The sequence below is a fragment of the Hemitrygon akajei genome, chromosome 6 (assembly GCF_048418815.1).
Source record: "Hemitrygon akajei chromosome 6, sHemAka1.3, whole genome shotgun sequence".
NCBI classification, from domain to species: Eukaryota; Metazoa; Chordata; class Chondrichthyes; order Myliobatiformes; family Dasyatidae; genus Hemitrygon; species Hemitrygon akajei.
Genome location: NC_133129.1, coordinates 96,572,142 through 96,593,423, shown reverse-complemented (window position 1 = coordinate 96,593,423; position 21,282 = coordinate 96,572,142). Strand labels below are relative to the sequence as shown.

Sequence of the window (21,282 nt, the reverse complement as noted above, 5' to 3'; positions counted from 1 at the left end):
TCCCTGCTCTTAAATTCAATCCCTCTAGCAATGAAGGCCAACATCCCATTTGCCTTCTCGATAGCCTGTTGCACCTGCAAACCAACCTTTTGTGATTCATGCACAAGCACTCCCACATCCCTCAGCTCAGCAGCACGCTGCAATCTTTTACCGTTTAAATCATAATCTGCTCTTTCATTTTTCCTTCCAAAGTGAATGACCTCACATTTACCAACATTATACTCCATCTGCCAGATCCTTGCCCACTCACTTAACCTATCCATATCTCTCTACAGACTCTCTGCATCTTCTGCACAATTTGGTTTTCCACTCAATTTAGTATCATCAACAAATTTAGATACATTAAACTTGGTTCCCTCTTCCAGATTGTTAATGTATATCGTGAACAGCTGCAGGCCCAGTACCGACCCTTGCGGCACACCGCTCACCACTGATTGCCAACCAGAGTAGACAAGTAACTGCTTTCTATCAGTTACCCAATCCTCTGTTCATATTAATACATCAGCCCCAACTCTATGCATTCTTATCTTATGGAAAAGTCTTTCATCTGGCACCTTATCGAACACTTTCTGGAAATCTAAGTATATAACATCCTTCTATTCTCCTCTGTCCACTGTGCTCATTATATTCTCAAACAACTCCAGTAAGTTTGTCAGACAAGACCTGCTTTTGCTGAATCCATGCTGCATCTGCCTGATGGATCCATTTCTTTCCAGATGCTTCGCTATTTCTTCTTTAATGATAGCTCAAGCATTTTCCCAACTACAGATGTTAAACTAAGTGGCCTATAGTTAACACGAGGAAATCTGCAGATGCTGGAAATTCAAGCAACACACACAAAATGCTGGTGGAACACAGCAGGCCAGGCAGCATCTATAAGGAGAAGCGCTGTCGACGTTTCAGGCCGAGAACCTTCATCAGGACTCACGAAGGGTCCAGTCCTGACGAAGGGTCTCGGCCCAAAATGTCGACAGTGCTTCTCCCTATAGATGCTGCCTGGCCTGCTGTGTTCCACCAGCATTTTGTGTGTGTGGCCTATAGTTACCTGCCTTTTGCCTGTATCCCTTTTTGAACAGTGGCGTGACATTTACTATCTTCCAATCTGCTGGGGCCTGCCCAGAGTCCAGAGAATTTTGGTAAATTATCACCAAAGCCTCTACTATAACTTCTGCCATTTCTTTCAGTATCCTGGGAGGCATTCCATCAGGACTGGGGGACTTATCTATCTTCAGGAACACAAGTTTGCTCGGCAGTGCCTCTTTAGTGATAGCTATTGTATCGAGGTCCTCACCGCCCATTGCATCCATAACATTCTCTCCCTAGCATATTAGATGTGTTCTCCACCATGAAGACCAACACAAAATAGTCATTCAAAGTCTTGGCCATTTCATTGTTACCCAATATCAATTCCCCCAAAAAGCTCTTACCACTTTCCTCCAGCATCCAAGTTCAAAGGCATCGATTCTTTTGTATTCAGCCTGACTAATAGTCCAGCTCTCACAGCCATACACCACAACTGGAAATACCTTAGACTTCACTACATGGATCTTCGTAGTCAATGTTACATCTCTGCTCTTCAATATTTTATCTAAATTTGCTATTGCTGCCTCCCCAGAAGTAAACACCATTTAATTTTGTGGCTACAGTTACCATCCATAGAAATCTTTGAACCGAGGAAGTCAAAATCCGTCAACTTCCTTTCCATTCATTACCACGGAGTTAATAGGGCTGGTCGACATAATCTTGGTGTTCTTAATATTGAGCAACAAGCCAGTTTCGGCACTTTCTTCTTTCACTTCGATTAGAAGCTTCCTCAGATCCTCCTCACGTTCAGCCATGACAGTAGTATTACCTGCATATCTGAGGTTGTTAATACTTCGTTAGGCAATTTTGATTCCAACATTTGAGATCTCTAGACCAGCATTCTTCAGAATGTGTTCAGCATATGGATTAAATAAGCAGGGTGACAGTTTGCAGCCTTGTCGAACTCCTTTCCCAATCTCAAAAAAGTTTGTTGGTCCCTGTTCGGCAATAGCTGTTGCTTCTTGATCTTCGTACAGGTTTCTCATAAGGCAGATCAGATGTCCAGGTATCCACATTTCTTTAAGGATTTGCCATAGTTTATTATGGTCTACACTGTCAAAGGCTTTAGAGTAGTCAATAAAACATAGATAGTTCTGGAATTCCCTCGATTTCTCCATTATCCAGTGTAGGTTAGCAACTTGCTCTCTGATGCCTTTGCCTCTTCTGAAATGAGTATGTACATCTGGCAGTTCTTATTCCATATATTGCTGCAGTCTTGCTTGCATGATGTTTAGCATTACCTTGTTAGCATGTGAAATTAACATTCTCTTACATTTCCCTTCTTGGGAATTGGGATATAAACTGATCTTTTCCAGTCTAAAGGCCATTGTTGGGTTTTCCAGTTATGCTGGCAAATTGTATGCTACACTTTTACAGCATCGCCTTTTAAAGTTTTAAACAATTCAACTGGGATCCTTTTTTGGTGTCATATCCAGAAGGTGCTACAGCTCTTCATGAAACTGGACAATTTCATCCTCTTTGGCATCTGTGGTCGCAGCATAAACTTGGATCACTGTGATGTTGAAAGGCTTGCCTTGAAGTCGCATTGCGATCATTCTATCATTTTTGGGGTTGTATCCAGTCACTGATTTTGGTACTTTTTTTTTGACAATTAAAGCCACTTCATTCTCTCTGAAAGTTTCCTGCCCACAGTAGAAGATCTGGTAACTGTGTGATGTAAAATGATCCATTTCAGTCCACTTGAGTTCGCTAATGCACCATATGTCAATGTTCAGTCTTGCCATCTCGTTTTTGACCACATCCACATCATGGATCTTCCATTCCAGGTTCCAGCAGTGTATCGATCTTTGCAACATCAGACCTTCTTTTCATTTCCGGGCACATCAGCAGTTGGGTGTCCTCTCGGCTTTAATCCAACCAGGTCATTAGCTCTGGGACTGCTCATACTTGTCCTCCATTCTTCCGCAGTAGCATGTTGGGCACCTTCAGACCTGCGGGGGTCATCTTCCAGTGTCATTCTCATAGATCTCTGGATACTTTTATCCATAAGGTTTTCTTGGCAAACTACTGGAGTGGGTTGCCGTTTCCTTCTCCACCGGACCATATTTAATCTGAGTTCTCTGCCGTGACCTGTCCGTCCTTCCCAATACTGGTGCCAATTTCCCATGAATTCAAACCCACTTCTCCCACACCAATCCCGGAGCCATGCATTTAACCTTCTAATCTTCTTGACCCCTTGCCAACTTGTATGTGGCTCAGATAATAATCCAGAGATTACCACCTTTTTGGTTCTGTTTTTTAATTTAGCCCCTAGCTGTTCAAATTCCCTCAGCGAGAACCTCTTTCTTTGTTCTACCCATGTCATTTTGTAAAATTCCAGTCGAGGAAATGCAAACACAACTTCTTTCTCTCATGGAAGCATCGAGCTTACAAGTAATCAGGAGCCTAACCAAGAACCAGCCCTCTTTGGACTTTGGTTGTGAGGGATCAGCAGGTTTTATTCTGATGGTGGTTGATAGTCAGCATGGATTCGATGGGCCAAAGTGCCTGTTTCCCCGGTGTATGCATTGTAATGTGAAGAAAGTCACTGGAGAGACATTGAAGTTGGTAGACATAGAGCTGTTCTCTTTATCAGCAAAAACTAGCCACAGACAACATATTGAGACTCTCTGTGAGGAAGAAGCCTGCTCAGCCCAATATCACAGGGCACTTTTAATTGCTAAAGATCAAAGGTAACAGCCGGACGATTCTATAGTTGCAACGTATCTACATTGCTTCCTTTGAATTACATACGTATAGCTTTCAAACATTTCCTTTTTCACATCCACACTGCAGACACCCAAAATGAATGTTAATCCCTGCTGACTCCAGGATGCATTCATGCATATGCAGACATCGCAGGTCTATAAGACCATAAGAAATAGGAGCAGAAATAGGCCATTTGGCCCATCAAGTCTCTGCCATTTTGTCATGGCTAATCCAATTTTATTCTCGGCCCCAACCTCCTGCCTTCTCCCTGTATCCCTTCATGCCCTGACCTATTAACATCAGCTTTAAATATACATAAAGATTTGGCCTCCGCAGCTGTCTGTGACAAAGAATTCCATAGATTCACCACTCACTGGCTAAAGAAATTCCTCATCATCTCCATTCTAAAAGAACACCCCTCTAATCTGAGGCTGTGTTCTCTGGTCTTAGACTCCCCCACCATAGGTCCTCTCCACATCCACTCTATCGAGGCCTTTCACCATTCGATAGGTTTCAGTGAGGTCACCCCTCGTTCTTCTGAATTCTACTGATTACAGGCCCAGAGCTATCAAACACTCTTATTATGACAAGCCATTCAATCCTGGAATAATTTTTGTGAACCTCCTTTGAACCCTCTCCAGTTTCAGCACATCCTTTCTAAGATAAGGGACCCAAAGCTGTTTACAATCCCCCAAGGGAGGCCTCACCAGTGCTTTATAAAGTCTCAACATTACATTCCTGCTCTTATATTCCAGTCCTCTTGAAATGCATGATAACATTGCATTTGGCTTCCTCACCACAGACTCAACCTGGAAATTAACCTTTAGGGAATCCTGCACAAGGACTCCCAAGTCCCTTTCCATCTCAGTGTTTGTATTTTCTCTCTATTTAGATAATAGTCAACTCTTTCATTTCTTCTACCAAGGTGCACAACCATACACTTCCCAACACTGTATTCCATCTGCCATTTCTTTGCCCATTCTCCTAATCTGTGTAAGTCAGTGGTTCCCAACCTTTTCTATGCCCCACACCCCTAGGAAATGTTTGATTAATGTTTGCACCCCCTACAAAAGTAATATCACATTTGAAGATGAAGAAGTCTAATTTCTAATTTTTGAACCACATACAATACTGCGGGTGAACAAATTGAACTTAAAAAAATAAGGTTTTAACTCAGTGCATAAAATGCAAATATAAATTGAGCAATTAAATTCTAATTTATTCAGAAAAAATTGTAAACAGTAAAATCAATCCCAATTGTGAACATAAAATTCAATGACTTCTTTGCTTCATGATTTTGTCAAAGCGTGGAACTTTCTTGCTGACTGCGATCCTTAGGTCTGCCTGTGGATTCAGGCGATTCCTAGATTTTGTCTTGATTGACAAAAGAGAACTGAATCCAGATTCACACAAGTACATTGTTGCAAATGGAATGAGGACACAGAGTGCTTTTCCACCAAGTCTTGGGAACATATCCAGTGCTGCACACCAAAACTCCTCCAAAGTCTTGCTTTCAAATTGCATTTCAAAAGCTCGATTTGTCCACAAATCAATAAGATCGTCCTTCAGCTCTTCATCATCTGACATTTTCTCCAAATTGTAGGAATATGGATTCATGATCCATTCTTCTGAAATCTTCAGGTCTCCAGCAGCAAAATATCCATCAAACGATTCTGACAGCATTTCCAAATGAGCCACAATTTCTTCACGCACAGCAGGAGTTATGGATCCAGCATCATCAACCATCTCTTCTAGTGAAGGAAAATTTGAGAGACTGCCTCTTTCCATCCTTCGATGCCAAAGACGTAACTTTTTTTGAAGGCATTCAACTTTTCACAAGGCTTCAATATGTTTATCCCTTTTCCTTGAAGAGGAACACTCAGGTCATTCATACAAGTGAAAATGTCAGCTAAGTAAGCCAACATTTGGGCGAATTCCTATGATTTCATTGCCCCAACCAGATCACGTTCACGATCCTCCAGAAAAACTTTGATTTCTTCCCGCAGTTCAAAGAAGCGGGTTAAAGCTTGTCCTCGTGACAACCAATGGACTTCTGTGGGGAAAAGCAAAACTGAATGCTCACTTCCCAGATCCTCACAAAATGATTTGAAGATGTGATGGTTCAAAGCACGTCCCCCTGATCCAGTTGATGATCTTCACACAAGTATCAAGGATTTTCTTCAAATTTGGAGGCAATGTTTTTGATGCCAAAGCATGCCGATGAAGAAAACAATGGCTAACTTGCAAGTCTGGAATCTCCTTTTTCATCAATGCAGAAAAGCCAGATTTATTTCCAAGCATTGCAGGTGCCCCGTCAGTGCACACAGAACCAATGACTTTGATATCTAAATCATGTTTGGCAAAGAAGTCTTTCACCAGCTGCATCACATCCTTTGCAGTTGTGTTTGTTTTCAGATCTTTACAAAACAGGAAATCTTCCTTCACAGCACCATCATTGACATACTTCACTAATATGATGAGTTTACTACAGCTGGAGACATCACTTGGCTGATCCAACTGAACAGAGATTTTAAGAGGACTAGCACTGACATCTGAGATGACTTGGTCCAAAATATCTTCACTCAAATCACTGATTCGGTTGTGAATGACATTATTTGATAGGGGCACCTGACCAAATTTTTTTCTTGTTTCTTTGCCCAGGATAATTGTTGCCATTTCCAGTGCACATGGCTTGATATGAGATCTTCCGCAACTGTATGGGGCTTCTTGGATTTGGCCACTTTATATGCCACTTGGTATGAAGCAAGAAGTAGTGGTTTTTCAACAGAAATGAAACCTAATTTGGAAGAGCTCCTTGTGAATCAGAACGAGCTCTTTTGATTTTCAATGACCCAACATCATGTCCTTCAACATCAGCTCCGCCATGCTTGTTCTTGAAGTGCTCTTGAAGCTTGGATGGCTTCAGATTTGAGTTGGAAAACACAACGCTACAGAGAAAGCACTGGGGTTTTTGCAAGCCATCATTTCCTGTTGTGCAAATGAAACCAAAGCACACATAGTCATCATTCCACTTCCTTCTTTTTGACATGATGAAGGGTTAATGAAGGGTTAAGGGTAAAAAGAAAAATATGAGCTAATATGAGAAAAACTATCTGACTAAGTCAGGAATGACTGCTTTACTCAACCAGACACGCCTATAGCAAAGTATCGTGAGAAATATGCTTTTGAGTATTATATTATGATATTATCTGCAGTTACACCAAGATAAATCGTCAGGTGGAAATGCTACGGGGACACGACATGACTTATTAGGCTACTCTCTACTGAATTTACACACCTATTTCCAATGATTACTGGAGATATGAACTCCCATCACACGATTCAAAGTCCTCAGTGCTAACCATGATACCTCCTCAACTAACACAATTCAAAATTATCAACGATTCAAGAAAAAAAACCTTTTAAGAGAAAAAAACCTTTGAAATTCAAAAACTTCTTTAATGCATTGAGACAATTACGAATGAATGACTTCAGCTGCTTTTTATCAAAATGTGGCTTTTTAAGATTTTATAATTGAATAATTTACCTCCTGTCTGCGGGTTTGGTTTTAACGCGAAGTCGTTACTCGATGGTTGATTCGGGATGTATGAAGATTTTGGCATAATGAGATGATTTTTAACTCTGAGATGTAACCTTCTAGCTAACATTGATGAAACTCCTCAACTCTGAGGTGTAACTTCCCAGGTAACACTGATGAGAATCCTCAACGCTGACTCGGGCAGCGGGAGACTGGAGTGAGTTTATGTCTCTCTCGACTTGGGCAGCGGGAGACTGGAGTGAGTTTATGTCTCTCTCGACTTGGGCAGCGGGAGACTGGAGTGTGCTTGGGACAAACGTTACCACCACTTCTCAAGGCACACTGGCAGCTGGCTGAGTGATGACTCGAGACTCGTCACTCAAGGACACAAGCCACTCTTTGTCACACCCCCTGAAATTCCATCTCGCACCCCCTGGGGGTGCGGGCACCCCAGGTTGGGAACCCCTGGTCTAAGTCCTTCTATAGCCTCTCTACTTCCTCAAAACTATCTGCCCCTCCACCTATCTTCGTATTGTCTGCAAACTTTGCAACAAAGCCATCAAGGAGACAGAGCTTAGGAGAGGTAATAGCGCCTAGTGGCAACTCCTTTGCTTGCATCTTCAGAAACAGCTGTTTCCATCTTTAATATCTCTATTTTTCCCTCTCGGGGCTCTTTTGAAGACCCTGACCTGGAGTTACACGCTGACTACGGTTCTTTGCGGGAACGGGACCCGCTCTAGGGGTTTCACGACTGGCCATTATTCAACATGCCTAAGGCACGGCCTGACAGCTTCGCTCGCCCTCGAAGGTTGGAGATTCCGTTGCTCTGGAGACGGGGGGATCGAAGGTCGGTGTCCCAGCAGGAGATCGGTGTGTCGTGGGAGTCGGAAGATCTAAGGCTCTGTGCCCTGAGATCTCTGGGCACAGAGCTCGGAAAAAGCGACACAGCGGATTTTTAACATCGTAAACCGGCAAGTTGTTTGTTATGTCTCCCTTCTCGCTGTGAAATGGAGACACCACTTTCTCCCTTATTAGGGAGAGAGAGAGAGAGAGCCTGTGGTTTGTCGAATTCCGGGTGAACGAGTAGTCTTTGGGGTGCTGCAAGTCTGTGTCTTTGCTGATGCTTTGCTCATGTTTGAGTGCTCGGTGGTGGGTGCTGATGCTTTTTTTGCTGGTGGGGGCAGTGGGATCGTTGTGCAAGTAGGAGGGGAGCTGGGGAGGGACTTTGGGGTTCTAACATTTAACTGTCATTCATTGTTTGGGGGCACTCCTCTGTTTACGTGGATGTTTGCGAAGAAAAAGCATTTCAGGATGTATATTGTATACATTACTCTGACATTAAATGTACCTTTGAAACCTTTGAATTCCATCAGCCAAATCATTGACATATAGCGTAAAAAGAATCGTTCCCAACATAGACCTCTGTGGAACAGCACTAGTCACTGGCAGCCAAACAGAAAAGGCTCACTTTATTCCCACTCCACCTCCTGCCAATTGGCCGCTGCTTTATCCATGCTAGAATATTCCTTGTTATACCGTGGGCTCATAGCTTGTTAAGCAGCCTCATGTGTGGCACCTTGTCAAAGGCCTTCTGAAAATCCAAGGCACAAAATCAAGTGATTCTCTTTTGTCTATCCTGCTTGTTATTTTTTCAAAGAATTCCAACAGATTTGTCAGGCAAGATGTTCCCTTGAGGTGGCCTAATTCTGCTCCTATATCTTACGGTCTTTACAGAAACCATGCTAACTGTAGTCTATCTTATCATGTGCCTCCAAGCACCCTGAGACCTCATCCTTAATAATCGACTCCAACATCTTCCCAACCACTGAGGTCAGACTAACTGGCCTATAGTTTCCTTTCTTCTGCCTCTTTCCTTTCTTTTACAGTGGAATGACATTAGCAATTTTCCAGTCTTCCAGAGCCATTCCAGAATCTAGTAATTCTTGAAAGATCATTACTAATGCCTCCATGATCTCTTCAGCTGCTTCTTTCAGAACTCTGGGGTGTACACCAGGTGACCTACCTACCTTCAAACTTTTCAGTATCTCAAGAACTTTCTCTCTAGTTATGATAATTTCACACACTTTATGACCCCTGACACCTGGAACTTCCACCACACTGCTGGTGTCTTCCACAGTGAAGACTGATGCAAAATACTTATTCAGTTCATCCACTATTTCATTGTCCCCCATTACTACCTCTCCAGCATTGTTTTCCACTGGTCCAATACCCACTCTTGCCTCTCTTTGACACTTTATGTATCTGAAGAAACTTTTGGTATCCTCGTTAATATTATTGGCTAGCTTCCTTTTGTATTCCGTCTTTACCTTATTATTGACATTTTAGTTGCCTTCTGTTGGTTTTTAAAAGCTTTCCAATCCTCTAACTTCCCTCTCATTTTTGCTCTATTATATGCCCTCTCTTTGGTCTTTATGTTGGCTTTGACTTCTCTTGTTAGCCACGATTGTGCCACCTTGCCTTTAGAGTACTTCTTCCTCTTTGGGATGTACATATCCTGTGCCTTCCGAATTGATTCCAGAAATTCCAGCCATTGCTGCCCTGCCATCATCCCTGCCAATGTTCATTTCTATTCACGCGGAGTGTTTCTCTGCTTGCAATTGATCCTGACCTGTAGATCCAGGAAGCCCATTGTTCTGAGCCACGTTTTGAATTTAATAGGTTTCAATAAGTACATTTGATGTCAGAGAAATGTATACAATATACATCCTGAAATTCTTTTTCTTTGCAAACATCCACGAAAACAGAGGAGTGCCCCAAAGAATGAATGACAGTTAAACATTAGAACCCCAAAGCCCCCCCCAGCTCCCCCTCCCATGCATGAGCAGCAACAAGGTGACAACTTGGCTTCGCTCTGCCCCTCAGTCTGCAATCCAAGCCAAGTCAAGTCAATTCACTTTTATTGTCATTTCGACCATAACTGCTGGTACAGTACATAGTAAAAATGAGACAACGTTTTTCAGGACCATGGTGTTACATGACACAGTACAAAAACTAGACTGAACTACGTAAAAAACAACACAGAGAAATCTACACTAGACTACAGACCTGCACAGGACTACATAATGTGCACAAAATCAGTGCAGGCATTACAATAAATAATAAACAGGACAGTAGGGCAAGGTGTCAGTCCAGGCTCTGGGTATTGAGGAGTCTGATAGCTTGGGGGAAGAAACTGTTACATAGTCTGGCCGTGAGAGCCCGAATGCTTCAGAGCCTTTTCCCAGACGGCAGGAGGGAGAAGAGATTGTATGAGGGGTGCGTGGGGTCCTTCATAATGCTGTTTCCTTTGCGGATGCAGCGTGTAGTGTAAATGTCCGTGATGGTGGGAAGAGAGACCCAATGATCTCAGCTGACCTCACTATCCGCTGCAGGGTCTTGAGATCCGAGATGGTGCAATTTCCGAACCAGGCAGTGATGCAGCTGCTCAGGATGCTCTCAATACAACCCCTGTAGAATGTGATGAGGATGGGGGGTGGGAGATGGACTTTCCTCAGCCTTCGCAGAAAGTAGAGACGCTGCTGGGCTTTCTTTGCTATGGAGCTGGTGTTGAGGAACCAGGTGAACACCAAGAATCCACATTCAAAACTGAAGAATGGCTGTTGTTGAAATGGAAGGTGTGTTCTCTGATATCTTCAACCTCTTACTCTGGCAGTGTGCGGTACCCACCTGCTTCAAGCAGGCTTCAGTCGTAACGGTGCCCAAGAAGAGTGTGGTAACCTGCCTATTGACTATTGCCCAGTGGCACGTACAGTGATGAAGTGTTTTGAGAGGCTGCTGTTGAAACATAACAGCTTCTGCCAGAAAGGTGACTTGGATCCGCTCCAATTTGTCTACTGGAGCAAGAGGTCCACAGCAGATGCCATCTCATTAGCTCTTCACACAACCCTGGATCATCCGGACAGCAAAGGTGCACACATCAGGATGCTCTTTATCAATTACAGCCCAACATTTAATACTATCATCCCCTCAAAACTGATCAGTAAACTCAATCCCCCCTTGTGTATTTGCTGACTTGCAGACCCCAGTCAGTTCGGATTGGCAAAAACATCTCCACAATCTCCATCCGCACAGGAGCACCATAGGAATGTGTGCTTAGCCCCCTGCTCTACTTACTTTACACTGAGACTGAGACTGTGTGGCTAAGTACAGCTCCAACACCATTTACAAGTTTGCTGGTGACACCACTGTTGTGGACTATAACAAATGGGGTGATGAATCAGCATACAAGAGAGTGATTGAAAACTTGGCTGAGTGGTGTAATAACAACCACTCAATGTCATTAAGAACGAGGAACTGATTGTAAACTTCAGGAGAGGGAAACTAGGGGTCCATGAGCCAGTAATCATCAGAGGTGGAGAGGGCCAGTAACTTTAAATTCCTGGGAGTCACTATCTCAGAAGTCCTGTCCTGGACCCATCATATAAATATAATTGCAAAGAAAGCACAACAGCGGCTCTACTTCCTCAGGAGTCTGCAGAGATTTGGCATGTCATCAAAACCCTTGGCAAACTTCTATAGGGTGGGAAGTGTGCTGACTGGCTGCATTATGGCCTGGTATGGGAGCACCAATGCCTTTGAATGGAAAATCCTACAAAAGGTAGTGGATTCGGCCCAGTACATCACGGATAAAACCCTCCCAACCACTGAGCACATCTACATGAAACATCGCCGTAGAAAAGCAGCACCCATCATCGAGGATCCTCACCACCCAGGCCATGCTCTTTTCTCACTGCTGCCATCAGGTAGAAGGTTCAAGAGCCTCAGGACTCACTCCACCAGGTTCAAGAACAGTTACACCCCTCAACCAACAGGCTCTTGAACAAAAGGGGATAACGGTAGTCATTTGCCCATCCATTGAGACGTTCCCACAACCAATGATCTCACTTTAAGGACTCTTTCTCTTGTTATTCATGCTCTCGTTATTTATTGCTATTTATCTATATTTGCATTTGTACAGTTTGTTGTCCTCTGTACTCTGGTTGATCTTTCATTGATCCTGTTATATTTACTATTCTACAGATTTGCTGAGTATGCCCACAGGAAAATGAATCCCAGGGTCGTATGTGGTGACATATACGCACTCTGATAATAAATTTTACTTGGAACTTTGAACTTTATTTGCTATATGCCCTAACTCCAAAATACGCCCTAACAGGCTGTATGGTCCCATGACAACCCCAAGACTTTCAGGCATGTGTGTCAGCCACTCCCTGTTTGAGGAATGCCACATATTCTGGTCAGGCAGGCGAGGCTGAGCAGTCTCATGGGTGTCAGCTTGAGAAGGTGTTGTATTGAGCAGTGCCGTGGAGCTGATCACCGACTCCCCAGCCACCTGTCATCTATGTGGCCGGGAGGAGTCAGTGAACCACGTGTAATCACATTATCGGATACCTCCTGTAGCTAATAAAGTGGACACGGAGTGTCTGTTCTTGTCTTCTGCTGCTGTAGCTCGTCAGTTCAAGGTTCAATGTGTGGTGCATCGCTGCACATCACTGTTGTAACGCGTGGCTATTTGAGTTACTGTTCCACTCTCCTGATCTGCAGGTCACCGAGAGGTGTGGAGGGGACAGGCCACTCGGGGATCTCCTGGTCAATTGCTCCTGGGCCTGGCCAAGCTGGGCATCCACGTGTCCGGGCAGCGGGCACTTGAGGGTTCTGCCTGAGCTGAGTGTCTGCAAGGTGCCCGAGTCTCCCTGCAGAAGGAGCGTGCGGTTTCCCACAGGTACAGTGGGGTCTCGAGTGTGTGTAGATAGTAACTGAAACAATAAACAGCACAATGGCGAAGCGGTTGGCGTAACGCTTCACGGTGCCAATGGGAGTTTGAATCCTGCTGCCACCTGTAACACGTTGGCATGCTCTCCCTGTGACCGTGTGGATTTCCTTCGACTGCTCCGGAGTTTCCTCCCACATTCCAAAGTCGTACGGGTTCGAGTCAGTAAGCCGTGGCATGCTACGTTGGCACTGGAAGCGTGGAGACACGTGCAGACTGCTCTCAATACACCCTCGGACTGTGTTGGCCATCGACACAAAAACGATGCATTTCACTGCCGGTTTCGATGCACATGTGACAAATAAAGCTCATCGTTAAGTTTATGAAGCCCTGATTATTGTATAGCACAGCCTTTTTTAGGCCATGGACCAATACCATTAAGCACGGGGTCCGTGGACCCAAGTTTGGGAAGCCCTGCTAGTGCTATGCTGTGTTAAAGTCGTTCAATGAACTTCTGTCAAAGAGAGAGAAGGTGACCGCTGTGCGGTGGTAGATCTGCACACTAGACTCCAGGGTACTCCTGCATCACTACCCTGTCTCCACTTCCAGAGGGCCATGTACACTTAAGCCCTCTCTGGGTCAGGCAGTGTACTTCAACAGAGAAAGAGTTATTAGCTTGCGCTGTTGTCCTGGGAAAGGGGCCAAGGAGAGTCGGATAGGAAGATCTGTGTTAGGGAAAAGCTGAATGCTGGCGGAGGGGTGGGGCGGCAGGAGGGGTGTTGACAGAGCTGGGTGAGTGATGGAAGATTTGTCTGTGGTGTAAGATAAGTGAAACTGGCAGCAGGAAATAACTCGAGGGAACCTTGTCCTGAAAGACCTTGAGGGAGTGGATGTGGAGAGGGCGAGTCCAGGACCAGAGGGCGCTGCCTCAGAATAAGAGGACCTCCTTTTAGAACAGAGACGAGGAAGAATTTCTTCAGCCAGAAGGCGGTGAATGTGTGGAGCTCATGGCCACAGGTGGATATGGAGGCCAGGTCATTCAATATGTTTAAAATGGCGACTGATAGGTTCTTAATTAGTCAGGTCCTCAAAGGTTATGGGAGGATGGGGTTGATAATTCAGCCATGATTCAATAGCAGAGCCGACTCAATAGGTCGAATGACCTCGTTCTGCTCTCATGCCTTGTAATCTTAACTGTGGGTGTTGAGGCTGTAATGTGCTGAGGCAGAAGAGGAGGCATTGTCCCTGAGAGTGCAGGGAGCCGTGGACAGACCGGTGGCGACAGGGGGACACAGAACCCAGGAAGATCAGGGTCACGTGGGACATCCCACCCAGTCCTCACTTAGTTTCTGAAGCAGGACTTAAACATGGAGTCAGAAGTGGACGGTGCACACCGACACGCGGATCTCTGCACTCAGGGCTCCGGGAGAATCGCGGGAAAAACTTGAGAGGAGTTGGGGATCATTTGCCTGATGTTAGCAAGGATGCGAGTGAGGCCTGCGTTGGTCAGAGTCGACCATGGATATTGCATCCAGATACGCGAGCCAGGGCTGTACAATATGGAGAGCGAGCTGTAACCCTCTCCCCAGGCCCGTACACCCTTCCCGGTCTCTGTAACCCTCTCCCCAGGCCCGTACACCCCTCCCTGTCTCTGTAACCCTCTCCCCAGACCCGTACACCCCTCCCTGTCTCTGTAAACTCCTCCATCCCCTACACCCCTCCCTGTCTCTGTAACCCTCTCCCCAGGCCCGTACACCCCTCCCTGTCTCTGTAACCCCTCCATCCCCTACACCCCTCCCTAAATGTTGTGTCCCAGCTGTCTACATGATACGCGAGCCAGGACTGTACAATATGGAGAGCGAGCTGTTGCCCGTGTGGCACGCTCGCCCTCTGCACGCATCTGAGGAACCCAAAGAACAGCAGAGGCCAATACAGTTCGGCACCAGCAGCGTCACAGGAGTTGCCAGTCAGCGTTGAAACTCAACGTAGGATGGCCTTAGAGACTCCAATTCCTGATTTTTCCCTCAGGGTTTACTCCCAAAGTCTTCCCCGTGAGTGTGTATAGCTGAAAGGCAGCGGAATTTTCATTTCAGAGATCGCCTTCTCCTCGATGAGATTCCAGCCACAGCTGATGAACCCCATCTTCCCCAGACAAGTGGTCTTAGGGCACCAGCAACCCACCTTTGCCCCTTCTCCTGTCAGTAGAAATGGTTCTAAAAAAAAGTAGAAAAAGGCACCGAAGCATTCGGGCTCTCACGACCAGACTGTGTAACCGTTTCTTCCCCCAAGCTATCAGACTCCTCAATACCCAGAGTCTGGACTGACACCAACTTACTGCCCTATTGTCTTGTGTATTATTTATTGTAATGCCTGCACTGTTTTGTGCACTTTATGCAGTCCTGGGTAGGTCTGTAGTCTAGTGTAGTTTCTTTGTGTGTTGTTTTTACGTAGTTCAGTCTAGTTCTTGTATTGTTTTGAGTAGCACCATGCTCCTGAAAAATGTCTCGTTTTTACTATGCACTGTATCAGCAGTTCTGGTCGAAATGACAATAAAGGTGACTTGACTTGATTTTCTGCAGGGCTTCATAGCTAAGCCCCACGTGAAGGCCAGGAGCTGGACGTGGTTGTCAGAGACTGTTTGAGATGTGCCACTGGGAGCCGAGCCCAAATACCGCCCCCACCTACGACCAATTTAAGGAACCTTAACGATGTGCAGAGCAAATAAAAGGAAGCAGGAAGCTGTTTACATAAGAGAGATAAGAGTCAGCGCCAGCATTTGCCATGTATCTATAGAGAAGCTCACTGTGGGAGTGCATTTATAAATACCAGCCCAACCCCTCCAGAGTGCAGACAGAGGACAATGTCCAAGTCACTTCCACACTGAGCTACCTTCAACAGTAGGGCAATTGTCTTTAGGTGCTGATGTCACTGCCTCCCTCCCTTTGCTCTCAATCGGGACCCGTCCTTCAGTCAGGCCCATCTTCACTCCCCAACATTCACACCACCTCAAACATCGAGTGCATTTCCCTTCATGGATACTGCCTCAGCCATCCAGTTCCTCTGGCCACAGCACCCCCCCCCCCCCGTCTCTGTAACCCCCTCCGGTCCCTACACCCCTCCCTGTCTCTGTAACCCCCTCCATCCCCTACACCCCTCCCTGTCTCTGTAACCCCCTCCGGCCCCTACACCCCTCCCTGCCTCTGTAACCCCCTCTATCTCCTACACCCCTCCCTGTCTCTGTAACCCCCTCCATCCCCTACACCCCTCCCTGTCTCTGTAACCCCCTCCATCCCCTACACCCCTCCCTGTCTCTGTAACCCCCTCCATCCCCTACACCCCTCCCTGTCTCTGTAACCCCCTCTGGCCCCTACACACCTCCCTGTCTCTGTAACCCTCTCCATCCCCTACACCCCTCCCTGTCTCTGTAGCCCCCTGCATCCCCTACACCCCTCCCTGTCTCTGTAACCCCCTCCGGCCCCTACACCCCTCCCTGCCTCTGTAACCCCCTCTATCTCCTACACCCCTCCCTGTCTCTGTAACCCCCTCCATCCCCTACACCCCTCCCTGTCTCTGTAACCCCCTCCATCCCCTACACCCCTCCCTGTCTCTGTAACCCCCTCCATCCCCTACACCCCTCCCTGTCTCTGTAACCCCCTCCATCCCCTACACCCCTCCCTGTCTCTGTAACCCCCTCCGGTCCCTACACCCCTCCCTGTCTCTCTAAACCCCTGTGGCTCCTCTTTGCCTCATGATTATCCCTACATTTAACCATTAACCTTCTGGCAACCATAGAGAGGATGTTTCCTATGGGTAAAGAGTCTAGGGTCTGAGGGCACAGCCTCAAAGTGAAGTGATGTCCCTTTAGAACTGAGATGAAGATGAATTTCTGCAGCTAAAGTGTGAATGTGTTGCTGCAGTAGCTCGTTATTGGGTGTATTTAGGGCTGAGATTGATCATTAAGGGGGTTAAGAGTTGCAGGAAGAAGGGGTTGATGAAAGGAAAGCAGATATAATTGAATGGCAGAGCAGACTTGATGGGCTGAATGGCCTAATTGTGCTCTGAGATCTTATGCCCTCAGCTACATGGACCCTTCTGCTCGGTCTGCCTCCCTGAGGTCCCTCTGCTGCATTGCCGTCATTGAAAACCTTCCTGCCAGTAGCCGCGCTCCATTCTGTCAGCCCATCAGAAAGACTCAGCCAGCCATTCAGCGGCGGTGGAGATGAAAACCAGTCCATGCCCCTCACCGGTCAGGTGCCCCTTACCCCAGAACACCTCAATGTTTTCCTTTTGGTTTACAATTCTGGCACCCTGCCCTGGGAGTTGACCTTTGTTTATGCTCCTGGGGACATTGTGCTAAAGGCATTTTAGAAAGTCTTTGTGGTTGAAATAACATCACCGTCACAAAATTGAGAATTAACTAAAGCGAGACTGGGATTGCCAGTAGGTTTGTGTTAAAACCATGAGGCATAGGAGCAGAGTTAGGCCAGTCAGCCCATTCAGTTTGCTCTGCCATTGGACAACGGCTGATTTATATTCCCTCTCACTCCCCATTCTCCTGCCTTCTCCCCATATCCTTTATCACCCTGACTAATCAAGAGCCTATCAACCTCTGCTTTCCTTAACCTCAGTCATCTCTATCAAGGGCACCAGCTTCCCCATCAGCCGGGACAACTTCAAGGAGCAATGCCTCAAAAAGTTGGCATCCATTTCTAAGGAGCCCCACCACCCAGGACACGCCCTCTTCTCATTGCTACCATCAGGAAAGAGGTACAGAATCCTGAAGGCACACACTCAGTGACTCAGGGACAACTTTTTCTCCTCTGCCATCCGATTTCTGAATGGACATTGAACCCTCTCTACTTTTTTTGTACTACTCATTTAATATAACACACACACACACACACACACACACACACACACACTCACACACACACTCACACACTCACACACACACACACACACACTCACACACTCACACACACACACACACACACACACACACACACACACACACACACACACACACACACACACACACACACACACACACACACACACACACACACACACACACACCTGGAGGAACTCAGCAGGCCAGGCAGCATCTACGGAAAAAAGTACAGTCAACGTTCCCGGCCAAAACCCTTCGGCAGCACTGGAGATAAGAAGAAGGGGAGTAGATTTGAAAGCTGGGGGAGGAGAGAGAGAAACACAAGGTGATAGATGAAACCAGGAGGGGGAGGCATGTGGAACATGGAAATCTACAGCACATTACCATATCACCTACTCTTGAAACTGCCTAGAATTTGCCTAGAGCATACCCTTCTAAGCTCCTAGAGATTCTTTTTCTAAGCTCCATCGACCTATCTAAGCAGCTCTTTAAAGACCCTATTGTATCTGCCTCCACCACCATCGCTGGCAGCCCATTCCACGCACTCACCACTCTCTTTGTGAAAAACATACCCCTGACATCTCCTCTGTACCTACTCCCCAGCACCTTAAAACTGTGTCCCCTCATTTTAGCCACTTCAGCCCTGGGAAAAAGCCTCTGACTATTCACACAATCAATGCCTCTCATCATCTTATACACCTCTATCAGGTCACCTCTCACCCTCAGTCGCTCCAAGGAGAAAAGGCTGAGTTCACTCAACCTATTCTCATAAGGTACGCTCTCCAATCCAGGCAACATCCTTGTAAATCTCCTCTGCACTCTCTCTATAGCACCCACATCCTTCCTGTAGTGAGGTGACAGAACTGAACACAGTACTCCAAGTGTGTTCTGACCAAGGTCTTGTAGAGCTGTAACAATACCTCACGGCTCCTGAACTCAATCCCACGGTTGATGAAGGTCAACACACCATACGCCGGGATGAACCAGCGGGAAGTGATGGGCAGGGAAACGGTAAGAGAGGAGCCAGAATAGGGAATTGAAAAAGAGAAAGGGAGAGGGGAGAAACATCTTTTTACTAAATTACTCATCCCCTCCTCTTTCCTTTCTCCTATGGTCCACTGTACTCTTCTAACAGATTCAGGTCAGTGAAATGGCACAAACCAGTACAAAGGGGATTGATTTAGAGGCCATAACGGAGACATGGTTGCAGGGTGGAGAGGTTTGGGAATTAAATGTCCAAGGATTTCAGGTAATACAGAAGGATAGGCAGGAAGGTCAGGGAGGTGGGGTAGCACTCTTAATTAAAGATGGGATCAAGGCGACAGTGAGAGACGATATAAGATCTAAGGAGCAGAATGTTGAATCCATCTGGGTAGAGATTAGGAATAGTAAAGAGAGAAAATCACTGGTGGGAGTTGTCTATCGGCCACCAAATAATAACATTACAGTAGCACAGACAATAAACAGAAATATCCAAGGTATGTAAGAATGGAACAGCAGTTATCGTGGGGGTCTAACTTGCACATAGATTGGGTGAATGAAGTTGGTCGAGGCAGTCTTGAGGAGGACTTCATAGAATGCATCTGTGATGGCTTTCCTGAACAGCAGGTTACTGAACCTACAAGGGAACGCATTATCTTAGATCTGGTCCTGTGCAATGAGGCAGGTAAAATTAGTGACTGATCTTGTAGTGAGGGATCCTCTTGGAAAAAGTGATCACAGTATGATTGAATTTCTCATACAAATGGAGGGTGCAATAGTTTCATCTAAAACCAGAGTATTATGCCTGAACAATGGAGACTACAATGGGATAAGGGAGGATTTGGCTAATGTGGATTGGGAGCACAGGCTATTTGGTAGGACAGTTGAGGAACAGTGGAAGACTTTCAAAGAGATTTTTCACGGTGCTCAACAGAAGTATATTCCAGTTAAAAGCAAGGACAGCAAGGGTGGGGAGAGCTGGTCTTGGGTAACTAAGGAACTGAAAGACAGCATCAAACTAAAAGTTATGAGTAGAAAGTCACCAAGAGTAGAAGGAAACTGGGAGACAGGGGAAACTTTAAAAAGCAACAAAGAACCATGAAGTGAGCAATAAAGAAAGGGAAGCTAGATTATAAAAATAAACTAGCGCAAAATATAAATGACTCAATGACTACTCAATGCACTCACATCCATCATCATGAAGTGTTTCGAGAGGCTCATCATGAGACACATAAAGACCCTGCTGCCCCCCTCACTGGACCCCCTACAGTTCACGTACCGTACCAACTGCTCAACAGACAACGCCATCGCCATCACCTTCCACCTGGCCTTCACCCACCTGGAAAAAAAAGACACGTACGTTCCAATGTTGTTCATAGACTTCAGTTCAGCATTCAACACAATCGTTCCTCAGCACCTGATTGGAAAGCTGAGCCTACTGGGCCTGAACACCTCCCTCTGCAACTGGATCCTAGACTTCCTGACTGGGAGACCTCAGTCAGTCTGGATCAGGAGCAGCATCTCCAACACCACCACACTGAGCACGGGAGCTCCCCAGGGCTGTGTGCTCAGTCCACTGCTGTTCACTCTGCTGACCCACGGCTGCGTTGCAACACACAGCTCGAACCACATCATCAAGTTCGCCGATGACACAACCGTGGTGGGTCTCATCAGCAAGAACGACGAGTCAGCTTACAGAGAGGAGGTGCAATGGCTAACGGACTGGTGCAGAGCCAACAACCTATCTCTGAATGTGAACAAAACAAAAGAGATGGTTGTTGACTTCAGGAGGGCACAAAGTGACCACTCCCCGCTGAACATCGATAGCTCCTCGGTAGAGATTGTTAAGCGCACCAAATTTCTTAGTGTTCACCTGATGGAGAATCTCACCTGGTCCCTCAACACCAACTCCATAGCAAAGAAAGCCCAGCAGCATCTCTATTTTCTGCGAAGGCGGAGGAAAGTCCATCTCCCACCCCCCATCCTCATCACATTCTACAGGGGTTGTATTGAGAGTATCCTGAGCAGCTGCATCACTGCCTGGTTCAGAAATTGCACCATATCAGATCGCAAGACCCTGCAGCGGATAGTGAGGTCAGCTGAGAAGATCATCGGGGTCTCTCTTCCTGCCATCATGGACATTTACACCATACGCTGCATCCACAAAGCAAACAGCATTATGAAGGAACCCACGCACCCCTCACACAAACTCTTTTCCCTCCTGCTGTTTGGGAAAAGGCGCCAAAGCATTCGGGATCTCACGACCAGACTATGTAACAGTTTCTTCCCCCAAGCTATCAGACTCCTCAATACCCAGAGTCTGGACTGACACCAACTTACTGCCCTATT

General features: G+C 46.2%; 1 protein-coding gene across 2 annotated transcripts in view; it reads right to left on the bottom strand.

Moving 5' to 3' along the window:
- Positions 1–6,758: 6,758 nt before the first annotated feature.
- Positions 6,759–21,282, bottom strand: part of taf6 (TAF6 RNA polymerase II, TATA box binding protein (TBP)-associated factor) — a 69,662-nt gene continuing 55,138 nt past the window's right edge. For both annotated transcript variants that reach the window (XM_073048942.1, XM_073048940.1), the window contains exons 17-18: positions 20,213–20,272; positions 6,759–6,780 (exon numbers count right to left, since the gene is read on the bottom strand). In XM_073048942.1, coding sequence (XP_072905043.1) covers positions 6,774–6,780; positions 20,213–20,272 — 67 coding nt within the window. In that variant the 3' untranslated portion in view covers positions 6,759–6,773. The remainder of the gene's footprint in view (positions 6,781–20,212; positions 20,273–21,282) is intronic.